This window comes from Bison bison, unplaced genomic scaffold (genome assembly GCF_000754665.1).
Source record: "Bison bison bison isolate TAMUID 2011002044 unplaced genomic scaffold, Bison_UMD1.0 scf7180017864143, whole genome shotgun sequence".
Classification (NCBI taxonomy): Eukaryota; Metazoa; Chordata; class Mammalia; order Artiodactyla; family Bovidae; genus Bison; species Bison bison.
In genome coordinates, this window is record NW_011494715.1 from 6,701,086 (window position 1) to 6,714,766 (window position 13,681).

At 41.1% G+C, this 13,681-nt stretch overlaps 1 protein-coding gene across 1 annotated transcript in view; it reads right to left on the reverse strand.

The window, feature by feature from the left end:
• The window catches only part of ELP3 (elongator acetyltransferase complex subunit 3), a 120,485-nt gene that overhangs the window by 31,948 nt on the left and 74,856 nt on the right, over positions 1-13,681 (reverse strand). The window contains exons 11-14 of the mRNA XM_010840293.1: positions 12,624-12,714; positions 9,774-9,839; positions 7,551-7,778; positions 6,545-6,626 (exon numbers count right to left, since the gene is read on the reverse strand). Of these exons, the coding sequence (XP_010838595.1) occupies positions 6,545-6,626; positions 7,551-7,778; positions 9,774-9,839; positions 12,624-12,714 (467 nt within the window). The remainder of the gene's footprint in view (positions 1-6,544; positions 6,627-7,550; positions 7,779-9,773; positions 9,840-12,623; positions 12,715-13,681) is intronic.

The following is a 13,681-nucleotide window of genomic DNA, read 5'->3' on the forward strand; positions in this document are numbered from 1 at the left end:
TGCTGGGAGGGATTGGGGGCAAGAGGAGAAGGGGACGACAGAGGATGAGATGGCTGGATGGTATCACCGACTCGATGGACATGAGTTTGAGTGAACTCTGGGAGTTGGTGATAGACAGGGAGGACTGGTGTGCTGTGATTCATGGGGTCGCAAAGAGTTGGACATGACTGAATGACTGAACTGAACTGAATGGTTTGCATTTCATTAAGGGAGTATTAGGAAATAATTTGGACTTCCCTGGTGGCTCAGATGATAAAGAATCTGCCTGCAATGCAAAAGACCTGGTTTGATCCCTGGGTTGGAAAGATCCCTTGGAGAAGGAAATGGCTATCCCACTTCAGTATTCTTGCCTGGAGAATTCCATGGGCAGAGAAGCCTGGTGGCCTAAAGTCCACAGGGTTGCAAAAAGTTGGACACGACTGAGCAACTTACAGGGAATGATTTATGAAAAAATGTAAAGGGATAAATTATTATGAAGTTAGAAAAGATGAAGCAGTCTTTTCCCTTCCTTCCTGAGAAGTCCTGTATTAACACACATGGCCCATACTGGTTTGCCTTTGGCAAGCTTCCTGTGTCCATTAGCAAATAGGTAAGCCAAGGTGAGGAAAAGCTTTTCCAGGCATTTTAGTAGATTATGAGTCCATTACCAGACAGATCTAGTTACAAATGTGCCCTTTTTTTCAGCTAGATGATAATGCAAAGCACAAAACTACCATTACTTCCAACTGAGGGAGATATGTGCAGCCTGGAACACTGGCCAATGAAACAAAATAATTGTTACTTTTTGCCCAAATATTATCTTGTTAATCAGTGTTTCTGGGGCACAAGACCATTCATTTCAGTTCCAGAAAGCCATATCAGACGCTTTAAGTCTCAGGCACAATGATGTTTTTCACTAGTTGGGATTGTAGACATGCCTTTAGAGTCATGTGACTCTGAGCTCCATGATCTAGAATAATCATATCCCCACGGAAACTCAGTTTGCTCATCCTATATTTAAACTCGCTTCCCCTGCCCTCTTCTTTGCCTTTTTAATAGGCTGAAACAAAATCGCTATTGATCTCTGACTTCAGTGATTTCTGTCATCAAACAATCTGATATTTTCCTCATTTCTCATCATCGTTTGATCCGTCAGCCTGGTGCAATTCTTGGCCAATGGCCATGTTAATTTTCTACTTGAAAGAACACAAATAGGATACTGCTTGTGACGAAGGTAGTGGGGGGAGCTTGGGGAATAGCCGTCCGTCTTGATGCATAGCAATTAGCCTGGCAAAATGAAACAGGAACACGATTGGATCTGAAACCTAGCCAAAACTGCCTAAAGGAAAAAAGGTCATTTTGTTGGCGGTATTAAGTGGCTTTTTAAATAGTGGCTACTGACAGTTATATTTGCCCTTTCAAAAATGGTACGGGCAGTGTGACATCAGAGATCTCCAGTTTCCATGGTGATTATTAGTGATGGCATTTCAAATGTTATGGTTAGGTTCTACAGTATAAATCTCTGCACTTGACACTATAAGAGAGGGAAGAGAAAAAAACTGCTTCATTGTAACATTTTTAAAGGAGAGAAACTGATCATCCAAGTAGATAAACATCATGGCTTTTAAGTAAATACGATTTGTTCATCTTAAACAAATGAATGTTGATAGAAGCAATATGAGGAAGTTGATGAAAGATACTATAGCACTTGAACTTAATAGGGACTAATTAATTGCTTGGGTATTTAGCAGCAATTAACTATTATTTCCTGCCTGCATATTATTTCATAAGCTGATTGTTCTCATACTAGTGATTTACCCATTTTTATATGTAGAAAGAGATTATTTTCTCATGCTGAAGCAGCTAATCCTGAGTTAAGAAATAGTCTAAGTAGGGAAAAACCTGTCTTCCTCTGCAGTTACGGACAAGCTGCAGGGTGAAGACTGAGTGAGCTGCTCTGGTCCACGTGAACATCCCTCAAAGGCAGGGCATCATCTCCTCCTTCTTCTATCTGCCCTCTCAGCCCTAGGCCCCTGCACACAGGAGACACTCCAGAAATGCAGCAATTCTGGTGTTAAGAAATTCATTATTGCTTTAATTTAACATTCAGAGTTGATGGTTAATTTGAAAACACACAGTTTACCAAGACAATTTTATATACTTAGGCAGAATAAATAAACTTAAAAGTGACTCTGATGGACTTCCCTGGTGGTCCAGGGGCTAAAACTCCACATTACCAATGTTGGGGGCCCACATTTGATACCTGGTCAGGGAGCTAGATCCCACATTCCAGAGCTACATACCCCAACTTAGGGAAAAAAAAAAAAAGATCCCACATGCCACAAGGAAGATCAAAGATCCCATGTGCCGCAACTAAGACTCAGCACAGCCAAATAAATATTAAAAAAAAAAAAAAAAAAGACACTCTGAGACAGTGTTTCATTTGATGTTGATAAACGGGTTTTCAATTTTCTCATGTAGCTATCAAGTTAATCTTTTATAAATCAGCTGCAAAATACACAACACGGACCTTTTATAAACAAAATATATTGAGACAACAAATAAAAAACAATTTGTGTTTTAATATGGAAAAACAGCATATATGGAATCTTTCTGACTAGTCATTCAAATCAGATCTACTGTGTAGTTAGTCATATTGTCCAGAGGCAGAAGACTATAAATCCAAGTAACAGAAACAATCTGCTGGCAAGATAAAGGGAAATCATAATGAATCAGAATTTAATTAAAAGAATTCTACATAAATGCATGCCTCTCACAGTCAGTGTAACCAGAATGATAAGTGATCCGTCTCTCCCTTCTTCAAGCGACTAGTTATGCCAGGACAGAATATCTAGGCTAGCACTGTGTATGAGTTACACAAAAGCCTACAGACCAGAAGGATAGATTTACAAATCAAGGGCAAGGTCAGGAAAAGAAAAACAAACAAGCCAGGTAGGACACGGATCACAGAGTATCGCCAGATGGGACTAAAGTGGACAGGCATCCACTTCCTTTCATAGACAGGATTAGCGACCTACGGGAAACTTTATCATCATTTCTATCATCAAACACCCAAACTGAAGGAGACTAATTACTCATGAAATTAAAGGGTCTCCTGGTATGGTTTCATAAAAGAATCTACTTAATATGAAATCAGTAAAAACACAATTGATCTTGTTGAGAACTAAAAGAGATGAAGCTATTTAAGGGGCAGATTTCTAGACTGTTAGAATGGCAAATGATAACCCAACACACTTATTTTTAGTAAAGAAATAAAGGTCCATGGAGATTGGAGCAACATTATTCAAGATGATCACAAGGAGAGCTGCCATCAGTGCAGGAACAGAATCAACGCCCCGGCCCAAGCGTCTCTTCTTACACATCACGTCTAATGAAGTACTGTGAAGAAATGCAGCACCGAAGCACCAGCACTATAAGATTTTCATTCTAAGGATCACTTACGGAGAATAACTGACTCTTTACAAAAAACTAATTAAAACACAGACACACACAGCATTGTACTTAAATCAGGAAGACCAAAGTCAACTGAACAAATAAGGGAAGGAAAACAACCAACCAAGAAACACATTATGATTAAAAACCAACAAGAACACTTTAAATCTGCCCTCCTTGAAGTTCTGAATAATGGACACCTCAGGTGTCTAATTCAGGAACTCAAATAGAACACTAACATGTTACTAAATTAGAGAAATACAATGCATCACACACAGAGTAAATGTTCTTAGTGTTTTCATCTGAAGGGGGATCAGATCTTGGGTCAAACAGAAAGTCAAGGCCCTAGATGGATTCTTCAGTACAGGGCACTGGTGAGGGCTCATAGATCAGAGACAGGAAGTACCACTTCCTCCCACAGGACTCACCTGAGTACCAAAAGCGCATTTCCAGGGCTGCTCCTGTAAAAACCTGCTGGCCATGAGAAACCCCTGTACAGAAATCCAGTAGTCCACCTGTGACAGCTAATAATGAGAAAGGTTCTTCCCTGTTATTTTTAGCAAGTCTCTTCTTGCTATTTTAAAAGTTCAACAAGCAGATGATCTGAAATTGAGCTATTATTTAGATTAGAATAATAACCTAGAAAGAGCACAGATGCTGATTTCCACTTAGTAAGACACTGTTCAAAAAATAGAAACCGAGGTTCTTACAGGTAACTGAATGTGTCCCTGGGCAAATCAGACGCTCCTCTCTGCATATAACATTTCAAAAAAGAGAGAGACAGCATGAAGGCAAATTAACTAAAGCAGAGAAGTGACAGAATACAGATGCCCTTCAGTTTTAAAATTCATCAGGTTCCCACGATACCAGAAAATCACACAGCTGCACATCAGACTTAGGGAATGCAGGCACTGCCAGGGTCACACAGAATACCTTTACCTTAGTGATCTGAAACAGAATACTACATTTGGAAGAGAATACTAAAACCTCGCTACTCAAAGTGTGATCTGAAGACAATCAGAATGGTCCTACCAGGAGCCAGTTAGACACCTAGGCCTTCAGGCTCCAACCCAGACCCAACGAGTCAGAATCTGCACTTCAACAAGATCTCCAGATGATTCACAAACCCATTAAGGCTTGGAAAGCACGGTACTACTGAAAACACTGACAGTTCGCTGGCAAAAGAGGCCAGCTGAAATTTCAGGTGATTCACAGATGCACACGTACAATGAGCTCTGAGTCAGTCTGGCCCTTTCCTGGTACTGGGGAAGGTTGACTTCTTGTCAACCACAAGCTGAAAAATTGAGAAGTAAACCTTTTTTAATTACAAATACTGGCAACCAAACAGGTGAGCTTCATTGAATTCCCACCTCTTTACAGGGTTTAAGGTAACAGAAAAAACACAAAGAACAGACTTGTGGTTGCCAAGGCGGGAGGTAGAGGATGGATTGGGAGTGTGGGGCTGGTAGATGTAAACTGTTACATTTAGGAAGGTCCTACTGCATAGCACAGGGAACTATATTCAATAACCTGGGATAAACCATAATGGAAAAGAATATAAAAAAGAATTATGTATGTATATAACGGAGTCATTTTGCTATACAGCAGAAATTAGCGCAACATTGTAAATCACCTATACTTCAATAAAAAATATTCAAGATAACATAGAAAAATATAGAGAGCTAGCAGTGTTAAAAAATGCTTTATTAATCTGTCTGGAAAATGCCAAAAACCACAGCCAGATTAAATAATCGATTAAGTGAGCCTGGGTCATTACATTTTCATAACTGTAATCATTAAAATCTGGGCAAAGGTATTGATTTATTGATTGGTAACGACTGATTTTTTTTTTTTTAAGTTTCATTTAATAATGCTGGAGGGAAAAGTAACCTGAATCTTGATCAGGGCTTTCACCATGTTAGCTGCTTATTGAGAAGAGCAAATTTTGTAAGGGTATGACACTGAAGAGTACAAGTGAATGGGTGTAGTCATGTTATTTTTTATTCCACTTACACCAGACTTATCTTTTCACGCCCACTTCCCCCAATCACCTGATGTCCTAGGTGAGGCTAAGGGAACGCTTCCAAAAAAGGGAAGAAATCTGTTCCCCAGGAACAAAGTCATTGAAAACAATTTTTAAGGAGTAAGGAACTCTGTCTAGAAACATCTTGTACTAGCAACGACGTTCTATTTTAATTTTCTGAACAATACTCACAATTACCACATTAACTTATGATTTTCTTAGATTCATTCATCTAATTTCATTTTCCCAGACAGAGTAACTGGGCAACGAAGCACAAGAGACCATGAGGAGATAGGGTACAGGAGGGTACCATGAAGATAGGGAGCATGAGGAGATAAGAGAGACCATGAGGAAGACAGGGTACAGATTACTCATCTTGCCACCAAAGAGTGTCTGCAAGCTCTATTCTGCCAGACTGCTTACAGGAATTTTCTTTGTGCCAGAGCACCACCAGTCTTTCCCTATTTGGCTCTGCCCAATTCTGAATATAATAATCATAAACAGAGGCAAGAGAGGCCTTGTTAGGGGAACCACTGACTAAAACCACCCACCCTGGCCAGGCCTGAATAGTAACCACTTGCATGAGTTCTCTTAAATAGGAGATCCTGATAAGGAACACAGAGATAACAAACTACCATGAACTGGAAGAACTTGGGAAAGGTCAAAAGGAGAGTGGAGACGCCAGTTCATATGTCCTACCAAACTCCCAGAATCCTTCTCGCTGGAATCCATCTACGCTGAGCGATGCACGCACCACGAGGAAGAACCCTGAGTCAGAACGACGGGCCAGAGGCAACCTGGAAACCAATCCCATCACTATAAAAGCCGAGACTGAGCCACGTGGCAGAGCAGTCCTCCTGGGCTCCTTACCCTTCTGCTCTCCACCCGGGCGCCCGTTCTCAGTGAAGTCTCTTGCTTTGTCAGCACATGTCTCAATTCATTTCCAAGTGTTAAACAAAAGCCCACTCTTGGGCCCTGGAAGGGGGCCCCCTTCCTTCAACAGCCTGAGATACTTTTAATTGTGGTACCAAGTAAACAATGTGAACGAATCATGGATTTTGCCCTCCCCCTATGCCTACCCCCAGTTACCTGATATAACAGCTATTTTCCCAGATCCATGTTCTTCTCTGGCTATTCGTTCTGCTTCCTCCATCAGCAGCATGCCAAAGCCCTACAAAGAAGCAATAAAGGGGGTTAGGGAACTGTGAAGGAGAGAAGTCATTAAGAGGGGTCCATAAAACAAGAAGGCTGATATTTAGTAGCTGCTAAACTCTTTAAAAGTGACAAAAACCCATTTATAGGCATAAGGAAAGAAATGATTCAATTATACCAAAAGTACTCAGTGGCAGACTAGGAATAACTGCAACAAAAGCCATCCCAAGGTATTTTGCGGATGATGTAATCTAGTCACAGCAAGGGAGGAATTGCCTGTCAATTTCTGTCGCTTTTTAAACAAGTTCTAGGCAATCTCCAGGTGATGAAAGTCTGGAGCATCTAATCTTGTATTATTAGTCACCCTTTCAGTTTCTAAAAGGCTTTTGGAAACCAGGCAATATTCTTAAATCATCAATAGATTGGGGGTTTAATGCTAGGTCCACCATTAGCAGTTTTAACTTGCTCTCCTGAAAGTGAAAAAAAGTGGTTATTTATTTAGGTTGTTTGGGGGAGTAGAATAGTGTGCCACTATCTTTTAGCTTGCATTGACAAAGTGCTTTAAAATTTCATAAGTGCTTTCTTTCACATTATCATCTTCCTTCGATTCCAAAATAGTTGAATCACACAAAATTGCTGGTATTAGATCATTTCTGACTTTCAAAAATAGCAATTTCCTATGGTTCAGTCTATTATTATATTCCACTTGATTGACTCTCAATTCGTCTCTCCCTCCCCCTCCCTCATGCCCAAAGGGCTACAATTTAAAGAGAAAACCTCTCTGAACAACAGTAATGTTGGTTCCTCTATTTCTATGCTTTCCTTTCTCCTTTCCTCTTCCTTTTCTTCTCTGCCCTCCCTCTCCCCCCTGCAATCCCTTTTCTCTTTTCCTCCTTTGAGCAACTTCTTAACCATAGTCAAACAGAAATGCAGTCCAGGATACCTGATGCTGAAATTTAGTGGGATCCCGACTGCTTACGGGAACCACACTTCCGTACACGTGCAGCTCTCGGACTATGGACACACCCCCAACCAATTCGAAACGGAATGTTTCCTCTGAACACTTCCGTAATCTCAGGAGGCCAATCAAGATGTCCTGATCTGGGTCTTCATACGATAAGAAGGTTTCCCAGCCTCCATTTGCAACATAATCTCTTCTCACCAATTCAACCTGTTTTAATAAAAAGCCACACAAAACTTTTTTTTATAAAAGAATTAGAGAACAAAGTACATTTCTATAATTATATACATTTAAACTAATATCTATAATTACGGATAGAGAATAAATAACCACAAATTACGTTTCTTTTTATTTCTCTCCTCTCAATAGCACTGACTATAAATGAGAATTTGTGCCTTGTCTATAGATGATGTAAGAAGAAAACTGTTTTACCATTTTATAAATATATGAACCTCATTAACCTTAAGATTCTTACAGTTTTTGGCTCAGTTAATACTTCCATGGATTTAAATCTCTCAGCCACTATGAAAAGTCTCTAAGGTAAAATTATACGTTATGTCATGTATGTAGTTCTTGGGAGCACCCCTGGGGCCCCAGAACAGTCAGGTGCTCAATGGTTTTTAGTCCTCACCTCTTCCACTAAAACCTGCTTTTTTGGGGAAAAATGTGTTGGTTTCATTCCTTGATGGGATTTTAAGAAAAAGTATCCCACAGGACCTTTAAAATATTGGGTTGACCGAAAAGTACATTTGGGTTTTTTTCATAAGATGTTACGGAGAAACCCAAAAAACTTCTTGGCCAACCCAACAGTATGCCTAATTGTGAGATTAACAGGTTAAAGAAAATACAGCATCAGAGAGGGGTTTTAGGGGAAGCTTTTGTGTTAGCACTCTAGATGGTGTTTTGACTTTTGCATCCTGCTCAAGTGGCCCTTGTACTCTGCACAAATATTAAGCAATTGACAGGCAGAGAAAGCTACGTATGTGGGCACAGTCACACTCAGATGCACTCCAAAAATGGGCAGACAGGACCCACAGTGGGGTGAACAATCAGATTGACACTGACATGCCTCCTCAGCTTCTTGTTTGCTGCGTAACTGGACTGCACCAGAATTTGGCAGAAGTAACTGTGCCAGGGTCTACTTTTTCTTTAAAAGGTCCAAGATGTGAAAACCATCAATTCATTTTGAGAAGACAAATATCAGCTGCAGATCTCATCTCTTCTAGCCTTTCTCAAACAGGCTCCCACAGGAAAGAGAACCCCCACAGAAAAATCTGGCAAATAGCTAACACGATGACATTACAGGAGAGAAGTTAATTCATTAAAAATATGTTTTATAGAAACCCTGTTGATGAGGGTGATCTCTTCACCTGATTACCACCAGCGGGCAATAACTGAACACAGAGACAAGCATGTGACACTCAGCTTTACCCGAAGGTAGCCACTAGTCACATTTGGCTATTTATATTTGAATTCTTTGGCACTGTGACATTAAATAAAATTAAAAAGTAAGTTCTTCTTGCACTAGCCACCTTTCAAGTGCTGAACTGTCACATGTGACTGGTAGCTGACTCCGTATTAGGTGGCACAGATGACAGGACACTTCCAGCAGTGCAGAAAGTTCTGCTGCATAGTACTGATCCATAATGAAGTTCCAACCTCATCTTCCTAACCTGCCCTTCTAGTGTTGAGTGATCTTCATATCTGGCTTTTCTGGCTTGACCTGATTCTCAGTGACTCTTTGCTCTTAGTTTCTTTATTAACTTTGAGAGTTTGGTTTTGGTTCTAACTATAGGGCTTCCTTGGTAGCTCAGCTGGTAAACAATCTGCCTGCAATGCAGGAGACCCCAAATAGATTCCTGGGTCGGGAAGTTCTCCTGGAGAAGGGATAGGCAACCCACTCCAGTTTTCTTGGGCTTCCCTGGTGGCTCAGACAGTAAAGAATCTGTCTGCAATGCGGGAGACCTGGGGTTGATCCTTGGGTTAGGAAGAGCCCCTGGAGGAGGGCATGGCAACCCACTCCAGTATTCTTGCTGGAGAATCCCCATGGACAGAGGAGCCTGGCGGGCTACAGTCCATGAGGTCGCAAAGAGTTGGGCACAACAGAGCAACTAGACACAGCACGATACAAAAGCAGGTACAGGCCCAGGCTTGACAAAGAGTAACGAGCAGGACGTAATCTCTCTATAAAATGAAGACACTAGCCTGGTATGGCCGGACTTTGTGATGAATTTCTTGGATTCCCACCTCTCTGGTTCTCACATCACGACACTGTGAAAAAAACAAAGCAAAAGAAATGAAGAAAGGGGAGGAAGGAGGCGCACAGGAATGGGGAAAAAATAAAGAGAAAGAAAAGAAAGAGGGAAGGGGAGGCAAATATAAAACTGGTCACTAATACAATTTTTACTGAAACTTCTCCACCAAATTCTGGGCTCAAAATTACATTTGAACATAATTTACATTGAGATAAAAAAACTGAATTTAAAAATGAAGTCATTTTTAATAAATCTGAAGATAGGGAAAAACAAAATGGAAATATATGAAGTTAACAGCATATTGTTTTTTAAAAGGCATTTAGAATCCAAAGGAGATAGATACATAATATTGAAAGTAAAGAACATACCTCCTAAAAATTTGAGCATAGTTTTTACCCAGAGGATATAACTGTATCTGAAAGTGCAATCCCAAACTCTATCTACAGAAGAGTAACAACTGAATTCCTAATGTTCCAAAACCTTCCCCATTTTATAGCCCTCAATGTTTTTAGCATCACCATGTTTGTATCAAATTTTAGAAATGTCAGAAAGAGGGCAACTAAGACTGCTATCTTCTGCAGAGAAGGGCTCTGTGGAATAAAGGCTGGGAGGGAGGAAAGAGCTTTTATTATTATACGGTCTGAATCATGGTGTCATGGTGGCAGACTGGCTCTCTGAATGTCCCAGGAAGCACAGAGTTGCCTGTGGACGTATGCACGGCCTAGCCACATGATGTAACTCTCGCTTCTACTCCACGACCCAGAGTGCAGGCTGTGAAGCCTGACACTTATAATTACAAAATCCTCACAGTGACTATTATCTGTCCTATGATAATAGGACAGATAGTTCCCTAGAACAAACTATGGAACTTATTTCCAAGATTCTAACGCTTTCCATCGGTGAGAAAAGATCACCCTAGGAAAGCTGATGATGTCTTGCAGCCATACTACTAAGTGTATTTGGTGTATATATGGAGAGAATTTCACGAGAAAAATAAGCGCTCATTATTCAGTTCTAGAAAAACTAAGCTATTTCCATGCCCTGGGAACCCATATCACATGCTCCTAAAGAACCCTTGCCTGCTTTTGCCCTTTCTTGGAGGGGTGGGGAATGGTTTTTACGAGAGAGATTGGTGTGTCCTTATTTTCTAGTAAAGGCACTGCCTAGGTAAGCTAGATAACTTTTGGCTACGACTGAATTCCAGTCTTGAGACTCAATCCTAGATTACTTTATGAGAGCCTACCAAGGTTTAAGAGGGGTACAGGGTTAAAGATGATGGCTGGATAATGAGGTTATCAGGCTAACCAGGCCAGGAGGAGAAGGAGGAGCTGAGGAACTGGGACAGTTGGGGACCAGAGAGCAGAGCAGTCACATACTTGCTGGGGCTATTCATTACTGTACATGGGGCTTCCTTGGTGGTTCAGTGGTAAAGAAACTGCCTGCCAATGAAGGAGACTTGGGTTCAATCCCTGGGTCAGGAAGATCCCCTGGAGAAGGAAATGGCAACCCACTCCAGTATTCTTGCCTGGGAAATCCCATGGACAGAGGAACCTGGTTGGCTATGGTCCATGGGGTCACAAAGAGTTGGACATGACTGAGCGACTGCTGCTGCTGCTAAGTCGCTTCAGTCGTGTCCGACTCTGTGCGACCCCATAGACGGCAGCCCACCAGGCTCCCCCATCCCTGGGATTCTCCAGGCAAGAACACTGGAGTGGGTTTCCATTTCTTTCTCCAATGCATGAAAGTGAAAAGTGAAAGTGAAGTCGCTCAGTCATGTCTGACTCTTAGCGACCCCATGGACTGCAGCCTACCAGGCTCCTCCGTCCATGGGATTTTCCAGGCAAGAGTACTGGAGTGGGGTGCCATTGCCTTCTCTGGACGGAGCAACTATGTAACAATTACTGTACATAAAGTTGCTGTTTTTCTAGAACTTAAATTATTATTATTTTGGTAGAATAAGCCAATAATGTTCACAACTCTAGACCGTTTTCTGAAAAAAAGAAAAGAAAAACTTCTTCATAACAAATCAACTAAGAGAACAAAATGTTTCAGGTATGTCCACAAACACGATACGTAGTCCTTAAAACAGTGCCTTTCAAAGAGTGGTCCATGTCTGCACTGCGTGTGAGAACCTCCCTCAGCTCCGTACCAGACCAAGTGAATCAGAAGCTCAAAGCAGAGGCCAGGATGCAGGCTCAGGCCTAGGCACCCCCTGGCCTTTCCTCTTAGCAGCTCTGAGAAATAGCTCCTAGGGCACTGAGTTTTAAACCATATCGCGATTTCAAAATCATCTGCAGATTCCTGGGCTCTTTGTATTTCCAGGGAAAGCAGAAAGGAGGTGCTTAGTAAATATTTCTGAAATAAAAAAGCAAACGAAAAGACACAGGGGCAAGGTGGGGCAAGGGAGAATGGTGTATCTGGACAATAACATCGGTAATTATTTCAGCATGTCATCTTTGTTTCTTCAAAGGTTGTATTTATCTATAACCACTGGTCAAGAATCAAACACCCAGTATTTCAAAAGAAAAGAGGTTTTCTAAAAAAGGAGCTGAACACATAGTTGACAATTTCAGTAGGCAAGAGAAAACAACCATTAAATTGACAAACCCATACTCTTTTAGGAGAAAGCAGAGGGCTGCAGGGAGGGATGCAGATGGTGGAACCACTACTTCAGCTTCAGCATGCTGTACAGAAAGAGGGGCTTCAATGCATGAAAGCTCTTTGACCCAACCTGTAAGTTTATCAGGTGATCGCATGTCTGAGAGTACTTTGATCTCTGCAGTTACGGTCAGGCTCTTACCTGTATTCCAAGGTCTTTCATTCTTGCAAATGCCAGCTCTCTCAAGTTTCCGTGCTCCACTCCTGAGCTGACTAACGGCATTGGAATATCTCTGCAGGAGAAAAACATCAGTTATTGCAAAATATAAGTCACTCTCTAAAACAGGAAGGCAGGGATATTTTTTACAAAAGGAGAACCACCCTTCCCCCCTCAAAAAACCCCTACAAAACAGACCAAGAAAACAAGGCTGAATATTCTAACTGGAAAGCAGATTCACAGGTTTTCTACCTCCCAGTTTTTCCATCTATGAAATTATGATTTTCACCAATCACGTAAGGTTTTCTTAAGAAATACCTGATGAAATCACTTTAGAAGATTACTAAATACAAAACAAATATCCAGTAACCATTATAATGATTTTTGGCTGAAGAGACACCTGTACTAAACAGGAAACACAATTCTTGTTGTTGTTTTTATAAAATCCAATTTGTTTAAAAGAGAAGAAATAAAAATTATTAACACACTGATTTATAACTTATAGACACTTTCCTGTAGAGCTGCTGAATGACAAGTAACCAGGAAGCTTAAAAGCCTGGCCGAGATGACAACTGGTCTCAAAGAATATATCCCCACCACCCACTGCAACGTTTCCTAAAAATCTAAATTAGAAGTGACTCTTCCCTGGTGGTGCTAGCGGTAAAGAACCCGCCTGCCAATGCAAGAGACTCAGGAGACTCCGGTTCAATCCCTGGGTCAGGAAGATCCCCTGGAGGAGGAAATGGCAACCCACTCCAGTATTCTTGCCTGGAAAATTCTCTGGACATAGGAGCCTGAGTGCTATGGTCCATGGGGTTGCAGAGTTGGACATGACTGCATGACTGAGCACAACAACTTCATTAGAAGGGAATAAGAACTTGCTTAAAGATGAAGTAGATAAAATTTATTTCCTGGCATTAATACAGTGTTAAGTGCCAGGCACCAAGGAAACTTTGATCAAAAGTTGAAATTATGAGCTTCATTTTAGTAGCCCTCAACCTCCCTTCTAGAGAAAAACCAGTATCTTAACACAAAATAGCTAA